The sequence below is a fragment of the Ostreococcus tauri genome, assembly GCF_000214015.3.
Source record: "Ostreococcus tauri WGS project CAID00000000 data, contig chromosome 08, whole genome shotgun sequence".
Taxonomy (NCBI): Eukaryota; Viridiplantae; Chlorophyta; class Mamiellophyceae; order Mamiellales; family Bathycoccaceae; genus Ostreococcus; species Ostreococcus tauri.
The window spans coordinates 478899-502412 of NC_014433.2; the positions used below are offsets into that span (position 1 = coordinate 478899).

A 23514-nucleotide genomic window follows, 5' to 3' on the forward strand; every position below is an offset into this window, starting at 1 on the left:
TTTCGCGTACAGCGCGTGCGCGTTGACGCATTGGCCGACGGTTCGTTACGTAGCGGCGAATCCGTTGGTGTTCGCGTTTAATCCGTTCGGCGTCGACGCCGAGGCGAACGCGACGTTAGTGATTGAGATTTTTCGACGGTTGGTGAAACCAGGGTTGAGGTTCGTCGCGTCGTGGTGCGCTTTGAGGTCGAACTGGCGATGGATGTGGGGAACTCTCGGCGCATCGATGTTGTTCCCAGCCGTTTTGTAATAACGCTACCGGTACCGGTACGGGCAATGATGTTCAAATTAAACACAACTATTGAACCGCGATCGTAAAGTCTCGCGAGATGGGCAGATTCGGTCGCCTGATGTTGGCTACCGCGCCGACGCGCACGACGTCGAAAGAGTCTCGAGTCGCGGCGCACGTCGCGACGTCACCCGTCGCCGACAAGCCGTGCACCGTCACGCGCTCGATGAGCGAGTGATCGATGAATGATTTCGCGTCACCGGCGTTTCCGTCCTCGGCACCGGCGCCGGCAACGTTGAACTCGTTGTTCGAAAACGTGAGCCTTCGTCTCATGAACGCGGATTTCTTCGACGCAAACTCATAACTCTCGCCGTCGTCCGCATAGTATGTTCCGCTCGCTCGACCATTTTCATCGAGAGCGACGATGACGGTGAGTGGATCTCCTCGCATCGCTGTGGTGCTCCGACGCGCCCGATCCTTGCGCACGAAAATCGTACCACCGCGAAGGAAGACGGGAACATCGCTGAGCGACACCGCGACATCGAAACTCTTCGGACCGACGTGTCGAACTCCAGATCGCTTCTCGTACCAGATTCCCTTTGGAAGATACACCGAGACACTCTTCGCGCCTTGTTCCAACACCGGCCGAATCAACATCGCCGTTCCCAACATGAATGCGTCTTGCGTCTTGAGCACGTCGGCGTCGGCTGGGAATTCGTACCAAAGCGGGCGCATCACAGGAGCGCCTGTTCGGTGAGATTCCTCGAAAAGGGTGTAAATGTAAGGGAGTAACGCGTAACGCTCGCGAATCGCATCGCGAATGATCGCCGTGTTCTCCTCCCCGAAAAGCCACGGCTCTCTGCGTTTCGTTTCCAAGTGCGCGTGGCCGCGGAAGAACGGGTAGTACGTGCCGACTTGATACCAACGCGTCATGAGCTCCGCGTCGGGGTTTCCGAAAAATCCACCGACATCGGCACCGCTGAACGTTAGACCACTCACCCCAAGCGTGAGCACCATGGGAAGACTCACCGCGAGGTGTTTCCAATCCGCAGCGTTATCACCCGTCCAAATCGGACCGACGCGTTGCGTTCCAGCAAAGAACGCGCGCGAGAGAACGAACGGTCGGTTGCCGTCATTACGTCGCTTCAGCCCTTCGGCGGTGGCCATGTGGTAGTACATGCCAAAAGCATTGTGCACGTCGCGATGCTCGACGCCACCGTGATGTATCAAGTCCTTTTGCATCGTGATCTCCGGGCCGTTGAACACGGATGGCTCATTCATGTCGTTCCAAATGTACAAATCCTTGGTCGATCCCTCGTACGAATTCAACGAAAACTTACCCGCCCACCATTCGCGAACGTCCGGATTCGTCACATCCAAATACGACGAACTGCCCGGCCAGCACCACCCGTCGAAATCCGTGTTGCCATCGTTCTTCTTGACATAAAATCCCTTGTCCTTCGCCTCCTTGTAAATGGGATACGCTTCATCTCTTTTCACGTGCGGATCCACAATTGTCACCATCTTGCGCCCACGGCTGGACAAGTCTTCGATCATACGTTGAGGCGTCGGGAACACCGCTTTATCCCACGTCATGTAACGCTTACCGTCGGTGTGCTCGATGTCGAGCCACAGGACGTCGTACGGAATGTCGTGCTCGTCGAACCCCTTGTCGACTTCCTTCACGTCGTTCTCGTCACGGTAATTCCATCGACACTGGTGATAACCGAGAGAAAACAAAGGAGGCATGGACGTCGTCCCCGTCAACGCCGTGTACTGCTGTAGAACTTTTCCCGGCGTCGTGCCAGGAAGAATGAACACGTCAATTGCGCCGCTTTCAGCCATCCACTTGGTGTGAACTCCGTTCGAGCCATCGACGTTGACGTCCACGTACATCTCGCTCGGATTGTGAAAGTACACGCCGGAAGTGATCGTCTCACTCGATCTAGAGATACCATGCGCCGTCATCATCGGGATCGAGCCATACAAACCGAACGGACTATCGTCGAGATATTCAAACACGTCGAGATTGTACATTCTGTATGGTTCTCCAAGCGTGCTTTCATTTCTCTCGGATTCACTCGCTGCGCCGCCGCCCTTGAACCAACCCTTACTCGCGCTCTCGTACTGACGTGTGGATTTCAGACTCAGCGAGGTCGCGCGCTCTGGAATGCCGTACACGTCGCTCGCGAAGGGAAAGGTTACGTCAAACGCGACGCCCGTTGGACCGCCCTTGCGCGTGTCTGTGTGTCCATTGAACGTCTCCGACCACTCCCCGCTCTCCTCGCGTGCGAGCTCCATCGCGAACCCACCGCGCTTGTTGAACACAGCGCTCGGAATCGACCCCGATCCCGGGGCGAACACCTCCACCGCGAACGGCTGCAGGCGCACGCGCGCGCGCGCGCCAGTCTCCCGAGCCTCAATCATCACCTCCCCAGCGCTTTCCGTCACCGCCAGCAAGGCCCGAGCGCTCACATCGAACTCGACCTCTCGCACCAACACGTCCTTCGGGACGTACCTCGGCTTCTGAACGTCATCGACGCGCACGCGAATCGCGCCAGAGCCAAACGCCTCCACCGCCACCCGCGCGCGCGCGTCGCCTTCCTCCCCCACCGCGCCCACGTTCACCACGTCCAACTCCACCACTCGCGCGCTCTTCGACCGCACGACCGCTCGAACGTCCACGCCGTGTCCCAGGACGTGATTCCGATCGTCGTCTCTCGCGACGCCGTCCCGCAGTCGCGCGCAAAACGAGCTCGTCTCGCACGTCTTAAAATCCTGCCCCTTGAACGCCCGTCCACGCGCGCACGCGCGCGCGAGGACGCACAGCGCGAGCGCCCATCCCGCGCGCGTCGCCGTCGCCGTCCCCGTCCGCCGTCCTCGCCGCGCGCCCGTTCCCATCGCTCGATGTCGACGATCGACCGACATCACGCACGTCACCGCGTCCCGCGCTCGAGCGCCCCCGCGTCGCGCTCGCCCGCGCCGCGCGACGCCGCGCACCGTTCCTCCGCGCGCGGTGCGCGCGCGATCGCGGTGCGCGCGCGCGTGTGACGCGTCGCGATCGTTCGAACCGGTCGAGCAATCGCGCGTCACCGCACATCGCGCCGCCCGCGTCGCACCGCGCGCGTCGTCGACGTCGACCGCGCGCGCGCGAGAGATGCCGGGACGCGCGACGCCGACGCCGAGCGAGGCGCCGACGCACGGGCGCGGCGAGGGCGTGGGCGCGGATTTCACGCGCACGGTGGGTTTTTCAGTGCCGAGCGCGATCGGGCACGCGCACGACGCCGGGAGGGACCACGCGCGGTCTGGGGTGGCCAAGGCGTTGTCGGCGTATCACGCGGCGTCGACGGCGTCGAACGAGCGGGAGAGCGGACGGGAGACGGAGAGGCGATCGATCGAGATCGAGGACGGGACGCGAGGCGGCGCGGCGGGGACGGATGACGTCGAGGTGGGGTCGAGGTCGCCGGTGATGATACTCCCGTCGACGGCGCGCGGGCAAGGAAGCGCGGGACGGATGATGGGGACGAAAGGGCCGAGAGAGGCGCGGGTGAGCGGTGGGGAGGGACGGGCGCTCGCGACGGAGTTCGCGCGAAAGGCGACGACGGCGGCGGCGGAGACGACGGTGGAGACGAATTCTGGGACGACGGTTGCGGTGACAGACGTCCGGGGAGTCGATACCGAGGTCGCGCGCGCGAATGAGCCGGTGGAGAAGGAGGTTTCCGTGACGGAGGAGAAGCGTTCGAGCGCGAGGGCGGATGAGGCGCCCGCGGAGAAGAAGGAAAGGAAGGACAAAACGGGCGGTCCGCCGCGTGATATTCCGGAGAAGAAACCACCGATGACCAAGGCGGATCGACGGGCGTTACAAGAGGCGCAACGCGCGGCCAAGGCGGCGAAACAGGCGGAAGCCGGCGGGGCGGCAAAGAAGCCGGCGGCTGACTCGAACGCCAGGGTAGGCGCCGACGCGCCCGCGCCCGCGGTCAAGGGATCGGAGGACAAGGCGCTGACGTCGACGAAAAAGAAGGCACCGGCGGTGGTGGCGAGTTCGGCGTTGAAATCCGGTGTGTCACACCTGCGCAGCGCGAACAAGGATTTCGTGCCCAACGTCTCGGTGCATCCGGCGGTGGAGCGTTTGGCGGTGAACTACGCTCGAGGAATTACGAAGGGCGCTCGCGAACGCGTGAGCGCGCTTTTGCTAGTCCTTCGTGCCGTCGTCGAGAGCTTCAAAGTGCCCGATGACTCGACGTATGCTGTGTCGCTGACGCAAACGATTAACCAAGTGGTGCACACGCTGGACAAGGCGCGTCCAATGGGCGTCGCCATGGGCAACGCGGTTCGTTCGCTGAAGACGCATCTGGCTCGTGTTTCCAGAGAGGAGGCTCAGGGAGTAAGCTGGGAAAAGTGCAGGCAGCAAACGCTCATGCACATCGATTACTTCATCAAGGAAAAGCTCGAGCTCGCCATTGCGTCCATCACCGACACCGGCGTGGCGAAGATTGAGAACGGTGATACAGTCGTGACGCACGGTGCGTCTCGGGTCGTTCGCGAAATTTTGCTCAGGGCACACGCGAACGGCGTCCAGTTCACCGTCGTCGTCGTCGATAGCCGTCCGTCGAGCGAAGGCGCCGGTATTCTTAGCGATTTGTGCGCGCAGGGCATCGACTGCGTCTTCACTGCGCTGAACGGATTGAGCTACATCATGGAACACGCGACCAAGGTGTTGATCGGTGCCGCGGCGTGCCTGAGTAACGGCGCCGTGGTCTCAAGAATCGGTGCCAGCGCGGTCGCGCACGCCGCCGTAGAGCGCTCGATCCCTGTGTTTGTCGCTGCGGAGACGTGCAAGTTCCACGAGCGTGTGCAGTTCGACGCCTTCGCGTTCAACGAACTCGGCGCCACCGAAGACGTCATTAGAGTCCGAGGTGTCGACGGCGTCCTCGCGTCCGCGGGCGATGTGGGCAGCCTCTCCATCATCAACCTCGCCTACGACATCGTCCCAGCCAAGTGCGTCGAGTCGATAATATGTGAAGTCGGCGAGATCGTCCCGAGCGAGGTCCCGTGCCACATTCTTCCGCACTAGTCGAAATTAGTATTGAAACGACCACCCTCGGACGACACGATCGAGATCAAACGCGTCCTCGCGATGAAAAATCTCCAAATCCCACTGGCGAACCTTTGAACGCGCGCTGACAGCTCGCTCGCGTCACATCACGACGCTCAATGCCGCTCGCCCACGACGCCCGCCACCGCACAGACGCCACGCGCGACGTCGCCAACCTCCGCGACGCCTTCTCACGCACCGCCATTCGCGCCAGGGGCGTCGCCACGTCGCAACAATTCAAAGATGCGCAAGAGTGGCTCAGAGAGCGAGATTACCGCGCGTACCTCCTCGCGTGCGGACGCCTGGACGCTCGCACCGATCACATGGACCCGGGAGCGACGCCGTTCGATCTTGTGCTTCGTTACGTGGTCGGGAAGACGCCGAATTTGGTCGATCAGAGCGCGCTCGGCGGGTTCGAGGACGAGTTTGTCGTCTGTCATCGAGACGCGCGCGCGGACGCGAGATGGGACGACGCGAGCGGCGCCCCTGGGTCGCTCGCGGGGGCGGATAGGGTGATCGGGGGATTACCAGGGCACGTGGTGATCTCGACGCGCGATGCGAGGTGGCAGCGGTCGAATGTGTGCGCGCTCGGATTGGGCGGCGACGAGAGGGATCGAAGAGAGGCGACGGCGTTCTTGTTGAGGATGCGCGAGGCCGCGATGACGTACGCGCGGGCGCGGGGATGGACGCGTTTGGGATTATATTTTAGGTTTTTCGGGTGCGAGCCCGAGGGTGAAGAGGAGCCGGGGATCATTCGGTTGCACGCCGTGAACTTGGCCCGCGCCGGTCCGTGGCTGAGACGAACTGCAAAGGTGAATTTACCAATCGACGACGTGATCGAGGCCTTAGGAGGCGCTCGCGCGTCGCGCCGAGGAGCCGTGTTGATCGTTTCGCCAGGAACTGTAGAGACGATTCCGAGCCATGCACCGTACGAGCGATCGGTTGACGCGTTGGTGGATGACGCCGACGCCAGCGAATCGAGTGATGAAGAAATTGAGGTCTTGATCAAGCGCGTTGTTGGCGCCAACACCGCTTCGGCACCGCCACTCGAAGACGATGTGGTCATCCCCGAGCAATTCAAACGACATTATGAAAGCGTTTCATCTGCTAAGAATGTTAGAACGGCGGTACGCGATGTTCAAGACCAAACGATGGATGGCGATAGCGCCGAAGCGAGTGGAGCGTTTTTCGACGACCTCGGATGGCTTCGCGCGTATAAAACACTCAGTTCACCCGCTCACGTGCAACGCGCGCTGAGAGAAGTCGGTCAATGACGCATGCGTGGCGAGCGCACGAAAGGATGATTGAGTTAGCTTACACATGACTAAGGACTTAATTTGCGCAACAACGATGAAAATATTAATGTACTGGGAAGCACTGCTGTTCGATGATGAACGAATTACTGTAATAATGAATAGGAATAATTGTACATTGTTGAAGCGTCACATCGCCACCACTGATTTGACGCCGAAGAACAAAGCGACGCTCGCGATGCTCGTCCACACGTTTACGAGGATCTTTCTTTGACCGTGGAATTTTCCCTCGCGCATCCACAAGGACTTGGATAAGAGCGGCGGGAGTATGCCCCAGAGAATGACCACGACCACGGCGCCCGAAAAGTGGATTGCGGAAAAGTACACCTCGGGTCCCTTGAATGCGAAGAGCAGCGACGGGATCAAGGTGAGCGCGATCACGGACTTGGAGCCGGAGACGGTTTTCTTCTTCAAAGCGTCTGCGCAAAATCTGCTCAGCGCGAGGTACCCACCTATGAGCGTCGACACGGACGCCGTAATTGCCACGGCAGCTGTTGCGTTGCCTAGAAGACCTCCGCTCTCTAACATCGTCTGCGCCAAATCGTTGCTTCCTTCCCACGCCCCGGTCTGCGCGAGCGCGACGATCATCCACGCCACGTACATGAACAAGGGCACCGACGTCCCGAGCAAGATGACTTTCCTTATGCGCTCGCGATCTCCTCTGAGCATGTCCACCAAAGTCGGCAGACACTCACCGTAGGTGAAGAGTTGGAACAATCCTGGAAGCGCGGGTAAGGTCGCGGCGAAATTCATGAACGCCAGTTTGTTCAGCGCCAGCGTCGTGCTCCCCGTGGCGCAGATGACGGCGAACGACGCAAAAATCCCAACCGTCGCCACCGCGTTAATCTTCGCCGCAGATTTCGAGAAGGCGGCGAATCCGATCAAACCCGCCGTCATCGCCGCACCGGCGACGTGCGACACCGCGCCGTTGCTGAACACACTCGCCAACTGTCCGCACTTTGCGAGCTGACTCACCAAGGTGCAGTTCATCAAGACGAAAAACGAGACCGCCGCCATCGCCCCCCACTTCTGTCCGAGATAATCGTTCGTCGCGCTGAGCAAACTCACCGCTCTTCCACTCGACCGCGCCCACGTGTGCACCAGCGTCTCCGCGACGAGCAACCCGCTCGCCGCGAGAACCGCCCACGCCCCCGCGCTCACCAACGCCGCCGGGACGAACCCCGCCGGCGCCGCAAAGTACGGCATCGCCAGGAATCCGCCACCCACCGTCGTCCCGACGACTAACATGATCGCCTCGAAATCGCTCGCTCGCGACGCGTGCAGATCCAACGGACACGCGTCGCCGTCGTCCGCCGACCCCTCTCGCCCGCGCGACTCCTCCCGATACGCCAGGTTCTCGTAGTACCCCTCGTCCAGCCCCGGGCGCTCTCGCCGCTCACCGCGTCGCGTGCGCGTGCCCCAGGCGCGTCGCCGGACGTCGCGTCGCGCCACCGCCGGGCGCGAACGCGCGCGCGCGCGCGAAGAGGACGCACCCGCGGCGCGCGTCGAACGAATGGCGCGCTTTCCCGCGATGGGCCACGCGCGCGTCGCCATGGTGCGCCGCCCCCGTCCTCGAACGCGCTCGGTTCGCGCGAGAAACCACTTCGCGCGCGACGCGGGGTCGTTCGCGCGTCGCGCAGTGCGGGTCGGCGGGGCGTCGCGCGGGCGACGAGACGGCGTCATTTACGTCGAAGGTCCGAATTCCAGCGAACTTGCGCCGCGCTCGCGGTGAAAGAAAACGACGACCCGGTGTCTAATCGTCGCAGCGCCCCGCACGCGTCGCACCGCTCGAGCGCGCGAGGATTCAACGTCTTCCCGGAGCATTTGTACGACTGACACGGCCACCACCCGTGTCTCTTCTTCTCCTCTCGCGCCACCTTTTCCTCCTCGGGCGTCGCGTGGATCGTTCCCCGAACGTGCGATTGCGTCGCCACGTACGCTCGATACTGCTCCAGCGTCATCGCCGGTCCCGTCGGCGGCGGCGGCGGCTCCGCCGTCTCCGCCGTCTCCGCCGTCTCCGCCGCCGCGCCGCGCGCCGCGTCCGTCGTCTCCACCCCACCCGCGTCCGTCCTCCCGCGCGCGTCGTCCACCCCGTCCGTCGTCGTCGTCGTCGTTCGCGCGCCCCCGTCTCGCGTCTCTCGCGTCTCTCGCTCGTCTCGCGTCGCTCGCGTCTCTCGTTTCTCTCGTTTCTCTCGTTTCGCTCGCTTTCGTCGTCGTCGCGCCGCGCGCTCGTCCGCGTCCGCGTCTCGCGCGCGTCCTCTTTCGCCGTGCGCGCGCTCGCGCGACGTCGACGTCGACCGCGGGCGTGGCGCGGTGGACATCGCGCGCGCGACGCGCGAACACGCCGTGGAGTGCGCGTCGATGGCATCGATGATGTCATCGACGATGTCATCGCATCGTGATTGTGACTTCTCCGCGCCGCACGCCGGCGCGCGCCGGACGATGGCGCGCGCGCGCGTGGGAACCGGAACGATAACGCGCGCGTCGCGACCGGTGCGCGCGCGGTGCGCGCGCGGGCGAACGACGACGCGACGGCGAAAGGTGGACGCCGCCGCCGGAAAGCCGCGCATCGCGACCGTCGCGCGCGGACGACGCGGGCGCGGCGTCGAGGACGGTGGTGGGACGCCGTCGCGCGCGATGTTCGTCGAGATGGATCTGGATTTGGTCGGACTCGAGGGTGAGCGATGGAAGCTGGACGCGGTGGCGGAGGCGATTCGACGCGGCGCGGTGGGCGCGATACCGACCGATACGAAGTACGCCTTCGTGGCGGATATGTCGAACGCGAGCGCGGTACAAAAGTTGTACGATATCAAGGGGTGTGGATATAATAAACCGTTGAGCATTCTGTGCAGGGGGTTCGCGGATATCGACGCGTACACGACGGGGTTCCCGAAAAACGTGAAACCGGGGGAGACGCTGCCGTTCAAATTGGCGAAGAAGTGCCTGCCGGGACCGTACACGTTCATCTTACCGGCGTCGAAGGAGTTGCCAAAGGTGTGCCTCGGCGATAACTCGACCAAGGAGAAGGCGAAGCAGTGCAAATCGAGAAAGACTGTCGGCGTGCGGATTCCGGACTGCGACGTCACGCGCGCCTTGCTCGATCTCTTGGACGCCCCTCTGATGTGTTCGACCGTCCCGGAGTGCGACGACGAACCGGCAGTGATCTACGACGAGTATCTCTCGCGCGGTTTGGGGTTCATGATTGACACCGGTGAGCGCCGCGCGTCCGCGGCGAGCACCGTCGTCGACTTGTCGTCGGGCGAGCCGCGCATCTTACGCCGCGGCGCGGGCGATCCGAACGTCTGGAGCTCCATCGACGAGGAAGAACTCGTCGAGAGCGACGACGACGCCGCGTGGGGATTCGCGTGACGCCGTCGTTCGTCGTTATTCTTTTGTTTTTTAACGCTCGTATGTAATAACAACCAACGCCGGCTCGAGCGCGCGACGCGCCGCATCTTCACCACAATCGTCGTCGCGCATGTTCGCCGCGCTCGCCGCGAGCGAGGACGACGACGACGGCGACCTCTGTTCCGTCGACGATCGATACCGCGACGCCCAGAGCGCGTCGTCCTCGTCCTCGAGCTCGAGCGCTGTGGAAGAAGACAACAGTTCCTCGAGCGACGACGACGACGACGACGACGACGACGCGCCGCTCTGGCGCTGGTCCACCGGCCGCGACGATGGCGTTGATCGTCGCGTCGATGGTCAGCGCGCGTCGAGACCGAAGCTCGCCCCGGGGGAGAAGAGGACGCTGCGGAAGTTGAGCGTCGCGACGAAGCGCGCGAAACGCGCGCGCAGGGACGGATTCGACCCGAGGGATGCGTTGGAGGTCATGCGCGCGGTCGTGGAGAGCGGAAAAAGTGTGCGAATCGTGTGCGCGAAGCGAGGGTGGGTGGCGAAGGCGCAGGGACGGGTGATAGGTAGACTCGCGCGGGCGCTCGGCGTACGCGCCGAGTCGCGCGCGAGAGCAAAGCGGAAAACGTACGTCATCGAACGCGTCGACGGTGAGAGCGAGATTCCGAGCGATGGGAGCGAGAAGATGCTAGAGATCGAGAGCGTGTGCGCGGCGCCGATGACGCGAGAGGAATATCTCGCGAGCGACGAACGGCGGGCGCGTCTGGAGAAGCGCTCCGCCGGTCTGCAAAAGCAGCGCGGTCGGAAAAAGGATCGAGGACGTCGATGGAGGTACGAAGACGACGAGACATCGAAACGAGACGATGTTATCGATTTTGAGCGCGAGCGAATCGATTCAACCCGCGTCGGCGGAGAATCGACGCCATCCGCGGCGGGACGGTCGGCGTCCGACGGTATGGGTGCCTTTGAGGCGCACACGCGAGGCTTTGGAAGTAGAATTCTCGCGCGATTTGGATTCAAACCGGGATCAGGTTTGGGCCGAGAAAATCAAGGCATCGTCGAACCTCTGAGCGCGGAGACGAGGGCGAAGCGCGCCGGTCTCGGGGCGTAGCGGCGTTTCGGTTTTGCGCGAATTAAACATGTTCTACATTTCGGCGCGCGAAGAATAGTAGCAGTAGTAAACAGTAGTAAGCGAAGACACCACGCCATCGCAACATCTTCTCTAATCTCTCTCTCTCCCTTCCTCTCACACCGTGAACGACTCACCGCACCCGCACTCCGCCTTCGCGTTCGGGTTCTCGAAGATGAATTCGCTTCGCAACCGGTCGCTCACGAAATCCATCTTCGTCCCTATGATGCTCATCAGCGCCGACGGCTCGACGATAATCTTCGCCCCATCCTCCGTCTCCACGAGTTCATCGAACTTCTTCCGTTCGCTCGCGTCGGCGTAATTCATCGTGTACGTCATCCCGTTGCACCCCCGCTGCTTCACCCCAATCTTCAGATATTCCTTCCCTCGCGTCTCCAGCAACTCCCTGATGCGCTTACTCGCGCTCGACGTCACCTCCATCGCTTGTTTTCGCACCACCGCCCGCTTCACCGCGGTACCATCGCGCGCGTCGCCCGTCGTCGTCGCCTCCGTCGCGCGCGCGCGCTCCGCCCCCCGCCCCCCCATCGCCCGTCGCGCGCTCGTCACCCCCCACCGTTCCCACGCGTCGCGCTCGAACCACCGCGCCGCCATCGCGCGCGTCGCCCGTCGCGTCGCCATCGCGCGCGCCGTCGTGCGCCCCGTCGCGCGCTCCCGTCGTCGTCGACGTCGTCGTCGGTCGTCGTCGTCGGTGCCGACGCCTATACCCTAAACCCTACCCAGCACGCGTCGGCCCATCCCGCCGATTCGTCTCCCGTACACGAGCCGTACAAAGACCAACAGTCGACCCACACACACCCCCGTGGTCAACATCGACGTCGACCCCCGTAGTGCGTCGAAGATATACCCGTGTGTGTTGTACAGGACACGATCACGCCGTCGTCGAGGGGGTCGACGCGCGCGCGACGCCGTGGACACACCGCGACGACGCGCGCGCGATGGCGCTCGGCGACGGGACGAATCGCTCGACGTCGGCGACGCCGGGAAAATTGGCGAGCGTCCGCGCACGGTGCGCGGTCGACGCGAACGTCGCGGACGCGGCGGTGACGATGGAATGGATGACTCGAGTGGAACGCGCGACTGACGGTTCGCGGACGCGCAGGATGGAAAACCTTCGACGGTTGAGCACGAGCGATGGACCGCTGAGCGCGAGGAAAACGACGTCGGGGGTGATCTCGCGCAGGGTTTCGAGAGGTGGTGGACGAGGTGCGGGCGATGACGGACGCGGGATGGGGGATGGGCGAATGCGCGTTTGTCCGTTGAGAAGGGGAACGAACGGATTTTGAGCGTTCGGGGGACGCATGCGCGATGGTGACGACGATACCGCGATCGCGTGGGGGGGTGGACGTAAGATGTGATACGTGGGCGTCGAACGCGCGTCTGGACGACGGCGTCGACGGGAGGATGGCGGAGAAGTGGGATGAGACGCGCGCGGATGAGGGACTGACGCGGATTTTTTCAAAACGCGCGCAGAGGACGGCGACACGACGATTTTGTTCGCGGACGGCATGCGATCGCAGGTGCAGAGCGTGGCGCGAACGATTTATAACGAGAGCCCGGCGATGGCGAACGCGCAGATGTGCTTGCAGTGGAGACCGACGGTGAAGAAGAAGGAAAACGTGGACGGTTTCGTCGCCGAGCTCACGAATCACATCAGGACGCAAAAGGAGACGCTGAAACTGTTGCTGCAGCACAAGGATGAGATGACGTCGAGGTGTCAGGAGATTGAAAAGAGCTACAAGATCGCGGTAGAAGACGCCGCGGCGAACGCGAGCGGGCCCCCGATGACGGTCCCGGCGACGGCGGCGGAGATGGCGGAGCTCAAAGCGGAACGCGAATGGTTGGCCAAGCAAAAGGAAGAGCAAATGACGCACTTGAACAAGGTCCAGGAGGCTGAGGAAGAATTGCAGCGTAAGATTGATGCTTTGAACGAAGAGCGCGCCAAGATTCGAGAGGAAGAGCACGGGCGAGTGATGGCGGCGCTCTCGAAGAAGATTCAAGACGCCGAGGCGCGCGTGCAAGCGGCGGCCGAAGCCGAAGCCAAACTCGCAAACGAGAAGCAGCAGATCATCCAGTTTCGGGAGATGGACAACGTTAGCGCGGCACAGGCCGGAGCCGCCGCGGCCGAGGCCAAGGTGGCCGCCGATAAGGCTTTCGAAGAGAAGCAGATGGCGCAACAAGAACTCGCCGCGGCTCGCGCGTTGCTCGAAAACGCCGAGAAGCAGCACGCGAAGATCAGCGAACAGCACGCCGAAGAGAAGACGCGTTGGGAGGTCGAACTCGCGACGCTGAGACAGTCGGAGAGCTCGTTGAAAGATGAGTTGGCCAAGCAGCTGTCCAAGCTCGAGGCCGTGACCTCTCAGTACGACCAGTTGGCGGCTGAGGCGGCGAGGCAAAACGAAAAGGCGCAGGAGGACATCGAGAAGATCGTCGCTGCGATGACCACCGAGAAGGAGAAGGCTCTCAGCGATCTCGAGCATACGCTCACGCGTGAGAAGAGCGAAGAATTGGGCTCTCTCGAGCGCGACTTCCGAGCTCGTCTCGAGCAAAAGATGAACGCGTTCAAGTCTGAGAACAAGGAGGAGATGCAGCAACGCATCGTTCAACTCAACTCACTTTTGGCTGAGCAAAAGACGAACGCTGAGACGACGATCGCTGCGTTCAAATCTGAGGCCACCGCCAAGGAGCAGTCCATCCGGGCTGAGTTTCAAGGCGCCCTCAAGGATGCCGAGCACAAGGCTGAGCTCGCCGCCGCGCGTGCGTCGAGCGCTCTCGAGAGCTTGCAAACGACGCTCGAGCAAGTCAAACAGTCTGCTCACGAGGAGCTGGCTCGCGTCAAGCAAGAGGCAACTCGCGCTCTGGTCGAGCAAGAAAAGAAGTTGCGCGAGGCGCACGCGATCGACAAGGCCAAGGCTCTCGAGGCTCAACAAGTCGAACTGCAGTCCAAACTTGGCAACGAGCGTGACTCCGCGCTCACTGGCTCTCGCGAGTCGCACCAGGCGGCTCTATCCGAGCTCGAGGTTCGCGTGCGACAAGAGTGTGCTGAAAACTTCTCAGCCGAACTCAAGACGGAGCGAGAGCGTACGATCGCGCGATTCGAGCACGTCAAGGCTGAGCTTCTTGAGAAGAAGGAGGCGGAACTTCAAGCGCAACGCGTCGAGTTAACCAAACAAGCCACGGCGGATCGTGAAGCCGCTATCCAAGCTCTCAAAGAAGCGCACGAGGAAACGATGGCAGAGCTGTCTCGAAACTTGAAGGCTGAGCTTGCTCAAGCGCAGACCAAGGGCGGTGGATCATCGCGCAGCGACGCGGAGATCAAGGCGCAAATGGAAGCCGAGAAGCAGGGCGCGCTCGTCACCGCGAGCGAGAAGCACGCCGAAGTGATGACTCGGAAGATCCAAGAGCTCACGGAAAAACTCACATCCGAGAAGCACAACGCTATTACCGCGTTGGAGCGCGAAAAGTTCGAGTTGGTCAGAAAGTATGAGGCTGAAAAGGCTGCCATGCTTGCCGAGCTGAAGGGTTCTCTGCAAAACAACGCCTCGCAGCAATTCGAAGCCATTAAGTCTCAAGCGCTCGAAGAGCAGCGCCAAAAGCTGACGGCTGAGAGGCAAGTTGCTTTGGAGAATCTCAGAACCGAGCTGACCGCTCTCAAGGATGTTGCTGTTGCTCAAGCCAAGGCGGAGGCTGCCGCGGCGGGCAGCATTGATTCAAGCAAATCTTTCAAGTCTGCCATCGAGAAGCTTCGAGATACGCTCGAGAGCGAAAAGCAAGAAGCACTCGCTCTGCAAGCTGCTAAGCTATGCAACGCGGCCGAGGCCGAGAAAGAACACGCGATGACGGAGCTCAGATCTCAGCTTCAAGCAGCAGCTTCGCGCGAGAAACAAGCGCTCATCGCGGAGCTCCAAACCTTCGGTGGGTCCACTCGAACGAAGGAGATAACAGAACTCGAGCAGAAAGCGCAACGTGTTCTGATGGAGTCGAATGAGCGCGAGTCCAGGTTGCACGCCGAAATCACGAGGTTGAAGATGGAAAAGGAGGATGCGCGACGCCAAGTTGCCATGGCCACGGCAGTGCCTGTCGCGATGGTCAAGGAAGATAGCGCCGCTGTGGATCGTATGAAGGTCACGATCGCGAGTCTAGAGTCCAAGATACGTAGTCTTGAGAGAGATGGAGGCAAGCAAGGTGAGGTTGCGAAGATGCAGGCTGAGATGGATCAACTGCGCAAGGAAGCTACGGAGGCGAACCGACGCGCTCAGCAAGTCAAGGACGAGCACCACTCGTCCTACGATCGCGTCAAGCAGCTTGAGATGCAGCTCGTGCAAGCGGATGATATGCGACGCGAAATGCACAACATGATCCAAGAGTTGCGGGGTAACGTTCGTGTAATCGCTCGCGTGCGTCCGCAAGATCCGGGAACGGAAAATGTCGTTGACGTCCCCACCGTGGACAAGCAAACGATTGCCGTGTCCATCCCTGAGCTTGACACGAGATTGTTCAACTTCGATCGTGTGTTTGACGCGCGAGCAAGTCAAGAAGAAGTGTTCTCCGAAGTCTCAGAGCTCGTTCAATCCGCGCTCGACGGCTATAAGGTGTGCCTGTTCTCGTACGGTCAAACGGGCGCTGGGAAGACGTACACGATGCTCGGCCAAGGTGAAGGTGAGCGTCGAGGTATCGTGCCACGAGCCGTGGCCAAGGTGCTCGAACAAGCTGAAGCGCTTCGATCGAAGGGATACGAGTATACGATGGAGGCGAGCTATGTTGAGATTTACAACGAGCAGATTCGCGACCTGTTGTGTCCGGGCTCGACACACAGCGAGCGTCACAGCATTGTCAATGCTCCAGAGGGTGGATGCCCCACCGTGACTGGTGTCGTACGCGAAGAGGTGACGTCTGTATATGACGCGACGAGCCTGGTCCGTCGTGCGATGAAGGCGCGCGAAGTGGCAGAGACGGAGATGAACGCAAACTCCTCTCGCTCGCACACGCTGTTCTTGTTATACATCACTGGTGTGCACCATGCGACGGGTCAGACCCTAACTGGTTGCCTCAACTTGGTTGACTTAGCTGGCTCTGAGAGAACGAAAAGGAGCGGCGCGCGAGGACAACGAATGACGGAGGCTTGCGCCATCAATAGGAGTTTGTCGTGCTTGGGAGATGTGTTTGCCGCCGTGGGACGGGGCGACAAGCACATTCCATATCGCAACAGCAAACTGACGTACTTGCTCGCGCCCTGCTTAGGGGGCGAAGGCAAGACGTTGATGGTAGTCAACATAGCCCCAGATTTGGATAGCGCGGAGGAGTCCATGTGCTCTCTCAGATTTGCGTCCACTGTGAACCAAGTGGAGTTAGGTAACGGGAAGAAGGCGAAGCGCAACGTCTCTCAAAATTTCGCGCACCTGATCAATGGCGGCGCGGAGGCTCCTGCGGCAAACGATCCGGTGAGCTCTAGAACTAGACGTGTTTCTGCGGGAGTACTCGCTAGTAGGGACAACGCAATGTACGACCGCCGCTCGTCCGCGGGTGCCAAGCGGGTGAATCCGTTTGGCCAAAATGAGCGCGCGCCCAAGACCCGGCGTAAGGCTTGGGAGTAGAGTTCGAAACTTTTGAATAATGAAATCGTGTAAATCATCAATCGCATGAAGTGAATCAATCGTCGAGTTGCTATCATACATGCTTGATTACACGCGTATCTAAGGTTCAAGCCGTCGGGCCGAGCTTTCAAAGCTCTCAATTGCGCGCAAAACTTCCGTACCGTACTCCTTCCGTCGCGCCTCTCCGCCAACGGGTTCAAGCATCAAACCCGCTCGCGGCCGAGGAACCTCAAAGTCCTCCTCACTCGTCCGCGAAACAGCCGCGGCGGTCCGCGTCTCCGCCAACCGTTCCATCAGCAGCGCCCGCTCCGACGCCAACTCTGCGCACCGTTCCCGCGCCGCCGCCGCCTCCTCACCCCTCGCTCTCGCCCGCGCGACCGCCTCGTCCCGCTCTCGCTCCATTCCCACCCGCATCTCTCGCTCCGCTCTCAACTCTCGCTCGAGCGCGAGTTCTCTCCGCCTGGCGTCCGCGCACCGCTGAATCACCGCCGCCACCTTTGCCTTTTCCTCCGCCGCCAGCGTCGCGATCGTGCATCGATGCAACGCCACATGTAAAGTCTCACCGCCGCGCGTCATCCTCGGCGGCGGCGTCATCGGCGCGACCTTGGCCGCTCGGAGCACATCCTTTGCAGGCACGACAACTTCACCATCACTCTCAAACGTCTTCCCGCTCGGCGTCCGGTCGAGCGACGCCGCGCGCGGCGCATCGTCCATCGACGACGACGTCTCGTTCGCATCGCTCGCCATCGCGCGTCGTCGAGCGCCGACGCGGCGCGAACTGGCGTTACTTCTCGCGCTCTGCTTTGAAGAGCATTTTTCATTTTTTTGGATTCAGTTACCCCGCGCGCCGCGCGTCACACGCCGACGCGGACGCGCGAAAACGGCGCGCACGCATGGTGGCCACCGTGACGAGCCTCGCGGCGACGCGATCGTCGTCGGCGAGCGCGCGGTGCGCGAAGAGCGTGCGGAATCATCGGTGGCGAGCTGTAGGTCGGCGCGAGCGAACGAGCGTGTGCGCGTCGCCGGTGGCGTCCGCGGTCGACGGTTCGGTGGATTACGAGGACACGAGCGATCGATTAAAGCTGGAGAACGTGCGACAGAGCCTGATAAGGCAGGAGGACTCGATCATCTTTGCCCTCATCGAGAGGGCGCAGTACAAGCTCAATAGAGCGGTGTACTCTAAGAACGCGGTGCCGGTGCCGTGCTTCGCCCCGAACGGTGATCGGGCGTCGATGTTGGAGTACATGTTGCGAGACGTCGAGCAGAGCCACGGGAGGATTCGAAGGTACACGTCGCCGGATGAGCACGCGTTTTATCCAGAGGCGCAGCCGCCGCTGGCGATTCCACCAATCTCTTTCAAGGACGTCTTGCACCCGGCCGCGGAGGCGATCAACATTAACGATCGAATCATGGATATGTATGTGAATAATTTGTTGCCAGAGATGTGCGAGGGCGGTGACGACAACAACTACGGCTCTTCTGCGCTGTGCGACTTGGCGTGCCTGCAGACGATTTCTCGTCGCATCCACTACGGCAAGTACGTCGCGGAGTCCAAGTTTCAGGCACAGCCGGAAGAGTACACAGAGTTGATCATGTCACAGGACGCCGAAGGGTTGATGCGGTTGCTCACGAACCAGGCGGTGGAGGATCGCGTCGTTCGACGCGTGGCGAACAAGGCGGCTGTGTTTGGCACGGACATCACCGAGGACATTCCCGAAGGCCTCGCCTTACCCATCGGCTCGGAATCCATGAAATTGGCGCCCGAAAAAGTTGGAGACCTGTACTACCGCTGGATTATGCCCATGACGAAGGATGTCCAGGTTGCGTACCTCTTGCGTCGTCTCGACTAACCCCTCACGCAACCTCACTAGCAAAGCCACCCCGTTGAAAGCGTAATACTATCGTATGAAAAATCTAACGTTACAATTGTTTTACATCTCATTATCTCTACGCGAAGTGGATCCCCTTGGAGTTGAACGTGGCGAGAAGGCGCAAGAAATCGTCTTGACTCATCTTGCTCGAGCGCATCTCCCCGAATCCATCCGTCGCGAGCACGTCCTCGATGAGCTGCTTCACCACCTCTTGCGACGATGCTTCGGACACGTCGACGTCCATCGACGCAGCGGCGGCCGCCTTCGCCGCCTTCTTATCGGGAACCACCTTCAACGCTTTATACGTGCGATAGTTGTTTGTCAACAATTCTAGGACGTTTTTCGTCCTGAAAATTCCCCCGAGCGTCTTGTTCTTCCGCCCGAAACAGAACCGCACGAGACCGTCCCACTCCTTGAAGTTGACGGGAATCTGAGGATGTCTCGGCTCGAGCCTCACCACCGACGAATCGACCTTCGGAGGCGGCCTGAAGTTATTCTTACCAACCTTCAAAATATGTTGCGTCCGCGCCAACAGCTGCGTGTTCACGCTCAGGCGACAATACAAAGAGTCCCCCGGCGGCGCCACCAATCGCATCGCAAACTCTCGCTGGAACATCAACGTCGCGCTTCTAAACATCGGCCGATGCGCCAGAAGCTTAAAGATCAACGGCGACGAAATCTGATACGGAACGTTCGCCACGCACACGTCAAAGTACGGCAGGTCCACCTTTAAAAAGTCCCCCTGAATGATCTCCAACTTTGAGTTCCACACCGGATCGCCCTGCACCCGTCTTCGCAACTCCAACACCATCCTAGGATCGAACTCCACCGCCACAACCTTCTTACACGCGTCCAACAACTTTGTCGTCAAGTTTCCCGTCCCCGGCCCGATTTCCAGCACCACGTCCGTGCTCTTCACCCCAGCCTTGTCGATGATCGCCGTCACGATCGCCGGGTTCTTCAGGATGTGCTGCCCGAACGACTTCAAGAACTGAATCCCTTGATACGCGCTCCGATCGTCGCCCCCTTTCCCTCGCTTCACGACGCCACCGCCGGCGACGCGCAAACCACCGCCGCCGCCGCCGTCCCCGGGTCGTCCGAATTTACCCATCGTCCACCCGTCGACGCGCGCGCGTCTCCACGCCGCCGTCGACGCCGACGCGATCGCGCGCGCGCTCGCGCGCGTGGTCGACCTCCTTCGACGCCGCGCGCGGCGTCTCGCTGTGCGCGGCGTCGCCTCGAGTCGCTCGACGTGAACGCCGTGCGCGAGGGACTCGGTGTGGAGTCAGGACCCACGACGTGGGGTGTGGATTGGGTTCACGAGTCATCACTCACGGTGTGTCCGTCGAGCGCGCCAGCGCTGGCGCCACGCGCGCGACGGGCGACGCATCGCGACGGGGCGCCCGCGACGCCGGCGACGGGGGCGACGACGACGACGACGACCTCGTTCGCGCGCGCGGTCGAGCGACGCATCGCGACGGGCGACGGGGGCGCGCGCGCGGGGGGGGCGATTTGAGCATCGCGCATCGAGCGGTCGTCGCGAAACGGCGGTTCGTGGACGCGCGGACGACGCGACGGGTGCGGGCGCGCGCGCGCGCGTGGTGGACGACCGAACGCGCGCGGTGGGTCGAGGGCGCGGACGGGCGGACGGGCGTGGACGATGAACGGGGATGGGGGGGTGGAGAGCTCGCGCGCGTCGGGCGGGACGGATGTCCCGGGCGAAGACGCGGCGCGGACGCGCGCGACGCCGAGCGCGACGTCTCGGAAAGATAAGTCGTTGTGGACGCTGTGTGAACGGTTTTTGACGATTTATGGAGATGGATCGAAGGAGAGCGTGTCGCTGGACGATGCGGCGACGCGGCTCGGGGTGGAGCGTCGAAGGATTTACGACGTCGCGAACGTGTTGGAGAGCGTGGAGGTGCTCGAGCGCAAGGCAAAGAATCAGTACACGTGGCACGGCGTGCGAAGACTCCCGGAGTGCCTGAAACGGCTCAAGGAGAGTGGATTGCGGGAATTTGGGACGGATGTCGAGCTCGATGGAAGCACGAGCGAGGGACGTGACGGGGAAAAGGAGGATGGAACGGCTCGAGGCGGCGACGCCTCCGATCGAAGCTCTCCCACAAACTCGTCGACGATCAACTTGGACGCGAAACAGCGGGGTGAGAAGGTTACTGGGACTAAGTTCTTTGGACAGGGGCGATTCGCCGTCTCGAGCGCCAGTTACGACAGCCGGCGGGAGAAGAGTCTTGGCTTGCTGTCCCAAAAATTCGTTCAACTCTTCCTCGCGTCAAAGATGAATGTTGTCAGTCTGGAAACGGCCGCCAGGATTATTATGGGAGAAGACGACGACGATGAAGCCAAGTTGAAGACTAAAATTCGTCGATTGTACGATATCGCCAACATCTTGTGCTCCTTGCGCCTGATTCGAAAGGTACACGTGGGCGAGACTAGAAAACCAGCCTTCCTTTGGCTACAGCGAGAAAACTCCATCGCGGAGCTCATCGCGCAGGGCAAGGGGCTGATGTGGTTCGATAAATTGAACGAAGAGGAAGAGATGCGTTTACAGGCGTCCATCATTGAATCAAAACTCGACGGGAACGAGGTGTTGATGGTTGACGCGGAGAATAAACGACGAGGCGCGTTTTACGATTCGCAGACTAAGTCGGGATCTAAGCGTCCTCGAGGACGTCCAAGACTGCCGGGTGGTGACGTCGACGCGTTGCCTTCATCCGTACCTCCATTAGGCGCGTCTTCGATGACGCCCGAAGAAGCGGCGAGGTTCAATCAGTTGTTCGCGTTCACCACGTCACAACTCATGGCACAGTACCCGCTGGACGTGCGCGCGGATGTGAACAGCATCATGGCGCAGAGCGCGATGGGTAACGCAAACTACCTTCATCTTCTCGCGCAGTCTTCCGTGGCCCAAGCGCACGCGGCGCGACGGATGGAGAACACCGCAAAAGGAATGAGCTCTGATTCCAGCATCGACAACACGGCTATGTTCGTGCCGCCACTTCCTGCGTTTCCCGCGATGCTTCCGGCGTGGGGCATGTCTGGCTTGTCTTACCACAGCAACCACATGGAACACATGATGCGGATGTACGAAACTTCTCTGGCAACGATTAGCGACAACGACCCCTCGCATCCAGATGGAAAGATTGCCGAACAATAAGCCTAAGTCGGATATGTACCCAAGTCGACTTGTGTAAAATATTTCGCGCGCGAATGTAGCAAGCATTTTAATCTCGCAGAGAAGTTATCTTTGGTTCGTTTTGTCGATTCTTCGCATTACTCGTCTACTGTGCGCGGAATCGTTGTCTCGTAATGTCATGCGTCTGGTCTCGTTTTGTTTGACGCGTATCGTATCTCGAGTATTTTGTTGCTAACTCTGACTAACTCCCACTCACCCTCTTCACTTCGAGGCGGCAACCTCCGCCTTCTTTGGTTGCCGCGCATTCTTCGTGCCGTTCTTGCGCTCACCCCCACCCTCTCCGTTGCGCCCGCGGGATTCCCGTTTCCCGTTGGCGCTCACCCCCTTGGCATTGACTGCTGAAGCCTTCTTCATCTCAACCACCAACACCTTGCCGTGCAGCTCAATGGTTGCTTCTAATGCCGCCTGCACCGACGATGGTTCCTCGAAATCGATGAAAGCGAACTTGGTCTCGTGGTTCAACTTGGGCGACTTGAGGTTGATGCCCTTTGCGCCACCGACGACGACCCCGAACTTGCTGAACTCGATCTCGAGATCTTCCACCGTCGATTCGATGAAGATGTTCTTGATGAAGATGCCGCACCCACGCTTTGTCGGCGAAGCTACTTGCTCCGTTTTCTCCACCGCCGCGGGCTTCGCCGGCGATGCCGGTCCCGCCGTGGGGGCGGTCGCGACAGCCGGCTTGGCAGCCGCGACCGCCGCGGCCGCGGCAGCCGCCATCATCGCGTACGTCCTCGGTTTGTTAGGATCAACCTCCGCACCCTCCTCTACACCCTTCGTCTCTTCCGACGATTTCGTCTCGACCGCGTCCGTCGCCTTCACCGCCGCCTTGTCGCCCTCCTTTTTACCCGCCTTTGTCTCAACCTTGGTCGCCGGCGCTTCTTGCTTGGACGCCTCCTTGGCGTTCTCTCGCGGCGTGGCAACCGTTGCACCCGCGACTTCGACCTTATCGAGGTATCGAATGATGTCATTCAGCACGAAGAAACCATTCTCTTGCGGCGCGAGCACGAAGGATTGCACAAAGTTGCGCGCAACGTTTTCACCCTTGCGGCGCAAGGCGCCAGTGACTTGCACAAGCACGCCACCGCCGAGGGTGTGCGATGCGTCGATCGACTTCACGTCCGCTTGCGATTCATCGTATCGCATGCTCACCACCTTGTTGTGGATGTCGCGTTGGGTCCGGTACGTCGTCGGCGCGTCGCTCGCGCTTCCGTGCTCGCCGCTCACGATGAGCGTCGAATCATTCGTGTAAAATCGGTACAACACCGCCGGTGAAGAGTGAAGAATCGTGTAAAACTGGTTCACGAACGAGTTTCCCACCACTTCCGCCGCGGGCGTGGGCGCTCGCGGCGCCATGTACGGCACCACCGCCGGCGCCACCATCGCGCTCGGGTGATACACCATCGCCGGCGGCGAACCCTTATTCGCGTTCGCCGGCGCCTTTATTCTCGCACCCGTCCGCCCCGTCCCGTTCGCGCTCGTCGTCGTCATCGTCGTCGTCATCTCACGCGTCTTCTCGTCCCTCTACGCGCACTATCGCGCCCTCAAGCGTCCCTACGTCCAAACATTCGTCAGTCCCGCGTCCCAATCACTTCCCATCTCCCGCATCGCATCCAAAAAGCCCTGAACCGCTCGCGTAACCGGCGTTTTCGAGAGTCCCTTTCGCCCGCGTCCGCCCCCCGCGCGCGCCCCCACGCGCG

General features: G+C 61.2%; 15 protein-coding genes across 15 annotated transcripts; 8 read left to right on the plus strand and 7 right to left on the minus strand.

Moving 5' to 3' along the window:
- OT_ostta08g02810 (unnamed product) lies at nucleotides 1–250 on the plus strand (the record flags this gene model as incomplete). The annotated part of the gene is made up of 1 exon (XM_003080799.2): nucleotides 1–250. A coding segment is annotated over one exon (250 nt), but the record flags the coding sequence as incomplete, so codon positions are not given.
- A 48-nt stretch (nucleotides 251–298) lies between these two features.
- On the minus strand, nucleotides 299–3157 carry OT_ostta08g02820 (Glycoside hydrolase, superfamily; the record flags this gene model as incomplete). Its single annotated transcript, XM_022983609.1, has 1 exon — nucleotides 299–3157. The coding sequence occupies one exon, from the start codon at nucleotides 3155–3157 to the stop codon at nucleotides 299–301; it is 2859 nt and encodes a 952-aa protein (XP_022841011.1).
- Nucleotides 3158–3386: 229 nt separating this feature from the next.
- OT_ostta08g02830 (Initiation factor 2B-related) lies at nucleotides 3387–5303 on the plus strand (the record flags this gene model as incomplete). Its single annotated transcript, XM_003079479.2, has 1 exon — nucleotides 3387–5303. The coding sequence occupies one exon, from the start codon at nucleotides 3387–3389 to the stop codon at nucleotides 5301–5303; it is 1917 nt and encodes a 638-aa protein (XP_003079527.2).
- Nucleotides 5304–5443: 140 nt separating this feature from the next.
- OT_ostta08g02840 (unnamed product) lies at nucleotides 5444–6598 on the plus strand (the record flags this gene model as incomplete). Its single annotated transcript, XM_022983610.1, has 1 exon — nucleotides 5444–6598. The coding sequence occupies one exon, from the start codon at nucleotides 5444–5446 to the stop codon at nucleotides 6596–6598; it is 1155 nt and encodes a 384-aa protein (XP_022841012.1).
- A 168-nt stretch (nucleotides 6599–6766) lies between these two features.
- OT_ostta08g02850 (Tryptophan/tyrosine permease) lies at nucleotides 6767–8191 on the minus strand (the record flags this gene model as incomplete). Its single annotated transcript, XM_022983611.1, has 1 exon — nucleotides 6767–8191. One exon carries the CDS (start codon nucleotides 8189–8191, stop codon nucleotides 6767–6769), a length of 1425 nt encoding a protein of 474 aa, XP_022841013.1.
- Nucleotides 8192–8316: 125 nt separating this feature from the next.
- OT_ostta08g02860 (unnamed product) lies at nucleotides 8317–8958 on the minus strand (the record flags this gene model as incomplete). Its single annotated transcript, XM_022983612.1, has 1 exon — nucleotides 8317–8958. The coding sequence occupies one exon, from the start codon at nucleotides 8956–8958 to the stop codon at nucleotides 8317–8319; it is 642 nt and encodes a 213-aa protein (XP_022841014.1).
- A 121-nt stretch (nucleotides 8959–9079) lies between these two features.
- Nucleotides 9080–10006, plus strand: OT_ostta08g02870 (DHBP synthase RibB-like alpha/beta domain; the record flags this gene model as incomplete). The annotated part of the gene is made up of 1 exon (XM_003080801.1): nucleotides 9080–10006. One exon carries the CDS (start codon nucleotides 9080–9082, stop codon nucleotides 10004–10006), a length of 927 nt encoding a protein of 308 aa, XP_003080849.1.
- Nucleotides 10007–10115: 109 nt separating this feature from the next.
- Nucleotides 10116–11102, plus strand: OT_ostta08g02880 (G-patch domain; the record flags this gene model as incomplete). The annotated part of the gene is made up of 1 exon (XM_003080802.1): nucleotides 10116–11102. One exon carries the CDS (start codon nucleotides 10116–10118, stop codon nucleotides 11100–11102), a length of 987 nt encoding a protein of 328 aa, XP_003080850.1.
- Nucleotides 11103–11237: 135 nt separating this feature from the next.
- On the minus strand, nucleotides 11238–11732 carry OT_ostta08g02890 (FeS cluster insertion protein; the record flags this gene model as incomplete). Its single annotated transcript, XM_003080803.2, has 1 exon — nucleotides 11238–11732. One exon carries the CDS (start codon nucleotides 11730–11732, stop codon nucleotides 11238–11240), a length of 495 nt encoding a protein of 164 aa, XP_003080851.2.
- A 344-nt stretch (nucleotides 11733–12076) lies between these two features.
- Nucleotides 12077–16732, plus strand: OT_ostta08g02900 (P-loop containing nucleoside triphosphate hydrolase; the record flags this gene model as incomplete). The annotated part of the gene is made up of 3 exons (XM_022983613.1): nucleotides 12077–12147; nucleotides 12241–12344; nucleotides 12612–16732. 3 exons carry the CDS (start codon nucleotides 12077–12079, stop codon nucleotides 16730–16732), a joined length of 4296 nt encoding a protein of 1431 aa, XP_022841015.1.
- Nucleotides 16733–16831: 99 nt separating this feature from the next.
- Nucleotides 16832–17479, minus strand: OT_ostta08g02910 (unnamed product; the record flags this gene model as incomplete). The annotated part of the gene is made up of 1 exon (XM_003080806.2): nucleotides 16832–17479. One exon carries the CDS (start codon nucleotides 17477–17479, stop codon nucleotides 16832–16834), a length of 648 nt encoding a protein of 215 aa, XP_003080854.2.
- Nucleotides 17480–17625: 146 nt separating this feature from the next.
- On the plus strand, nucleotides 17626–18582 carry OT_ostta08g02920 (Chorismate mutase, AroQ class, eukaryotic type; the record flags this gene model as incomplete). Its single annotated transcript, XM_003080808.2, has 1 exon — nucleotides 17626–18582. The coding sequence occupies one exon, from the start codon at nucleotides 17626–17628 to the stop codon at nucleotides 18580–18582; it is 957 nt and encodes a 318-aa protein (XP_003080856.2).
- A 97-nt stretch (nucleotides 18583–18679) lies between these two features.
- Nucleotides 18680–19714, minus strand: OT_ostta08g02930 (Ribosomal RNA adenine methylase transferase,conserved site; the record flags this gene model as incomplete). The annotated part of the gene is made up of 1 exon (XM_003080809.1): nucleotides 18680–19714. The coding sequence occupies one exon, from the start codon at nucleotides 19712–19714 to the stop codon at nucleotides 18680–18682; it is 1035 nt and encodes a 344-aa protein (XP_003080857.1).
- A 549-nt stretch (nucleotides 19715–20263) lies between these two features.
- OT_ostta08g02940 (E2F Family) lies at nucleotides 20264–21775 on the plus strand (the record flags this gene model as incomplete). The annotated part of the gene is made up of 1 exon (XM_003080810.1): nucleotides 20264–21775. One exon carries the CDS (start codon nucleotides 20264–20266, stop codon nucleotides 21773–21775), a length of 1512 nt encoding a protein of 503 aa, XP_003080858.1.
- Nucleotides 21776–22015: 240 nt separating this feature from the next.
- OT_ostta08g02950 (Nucleotide-binding, alpha-beta plait) lies at nucleotides 22016–23305 on the minus strand (the record flags this gene model as incomplete). The annotated part of the gene is made up of 1 exon (XM_003080811.2): nucleotides 22016–23305. One exon carries the CDS (start codon nucleotides 23303–23305, stop codon nucleotides 22016–22018), a length of 1290 nt encoding a protein of 429 aa, XP_003080859.2.
- Nucleotides 23306–23514: the final 209 nt, after the last annotated feature.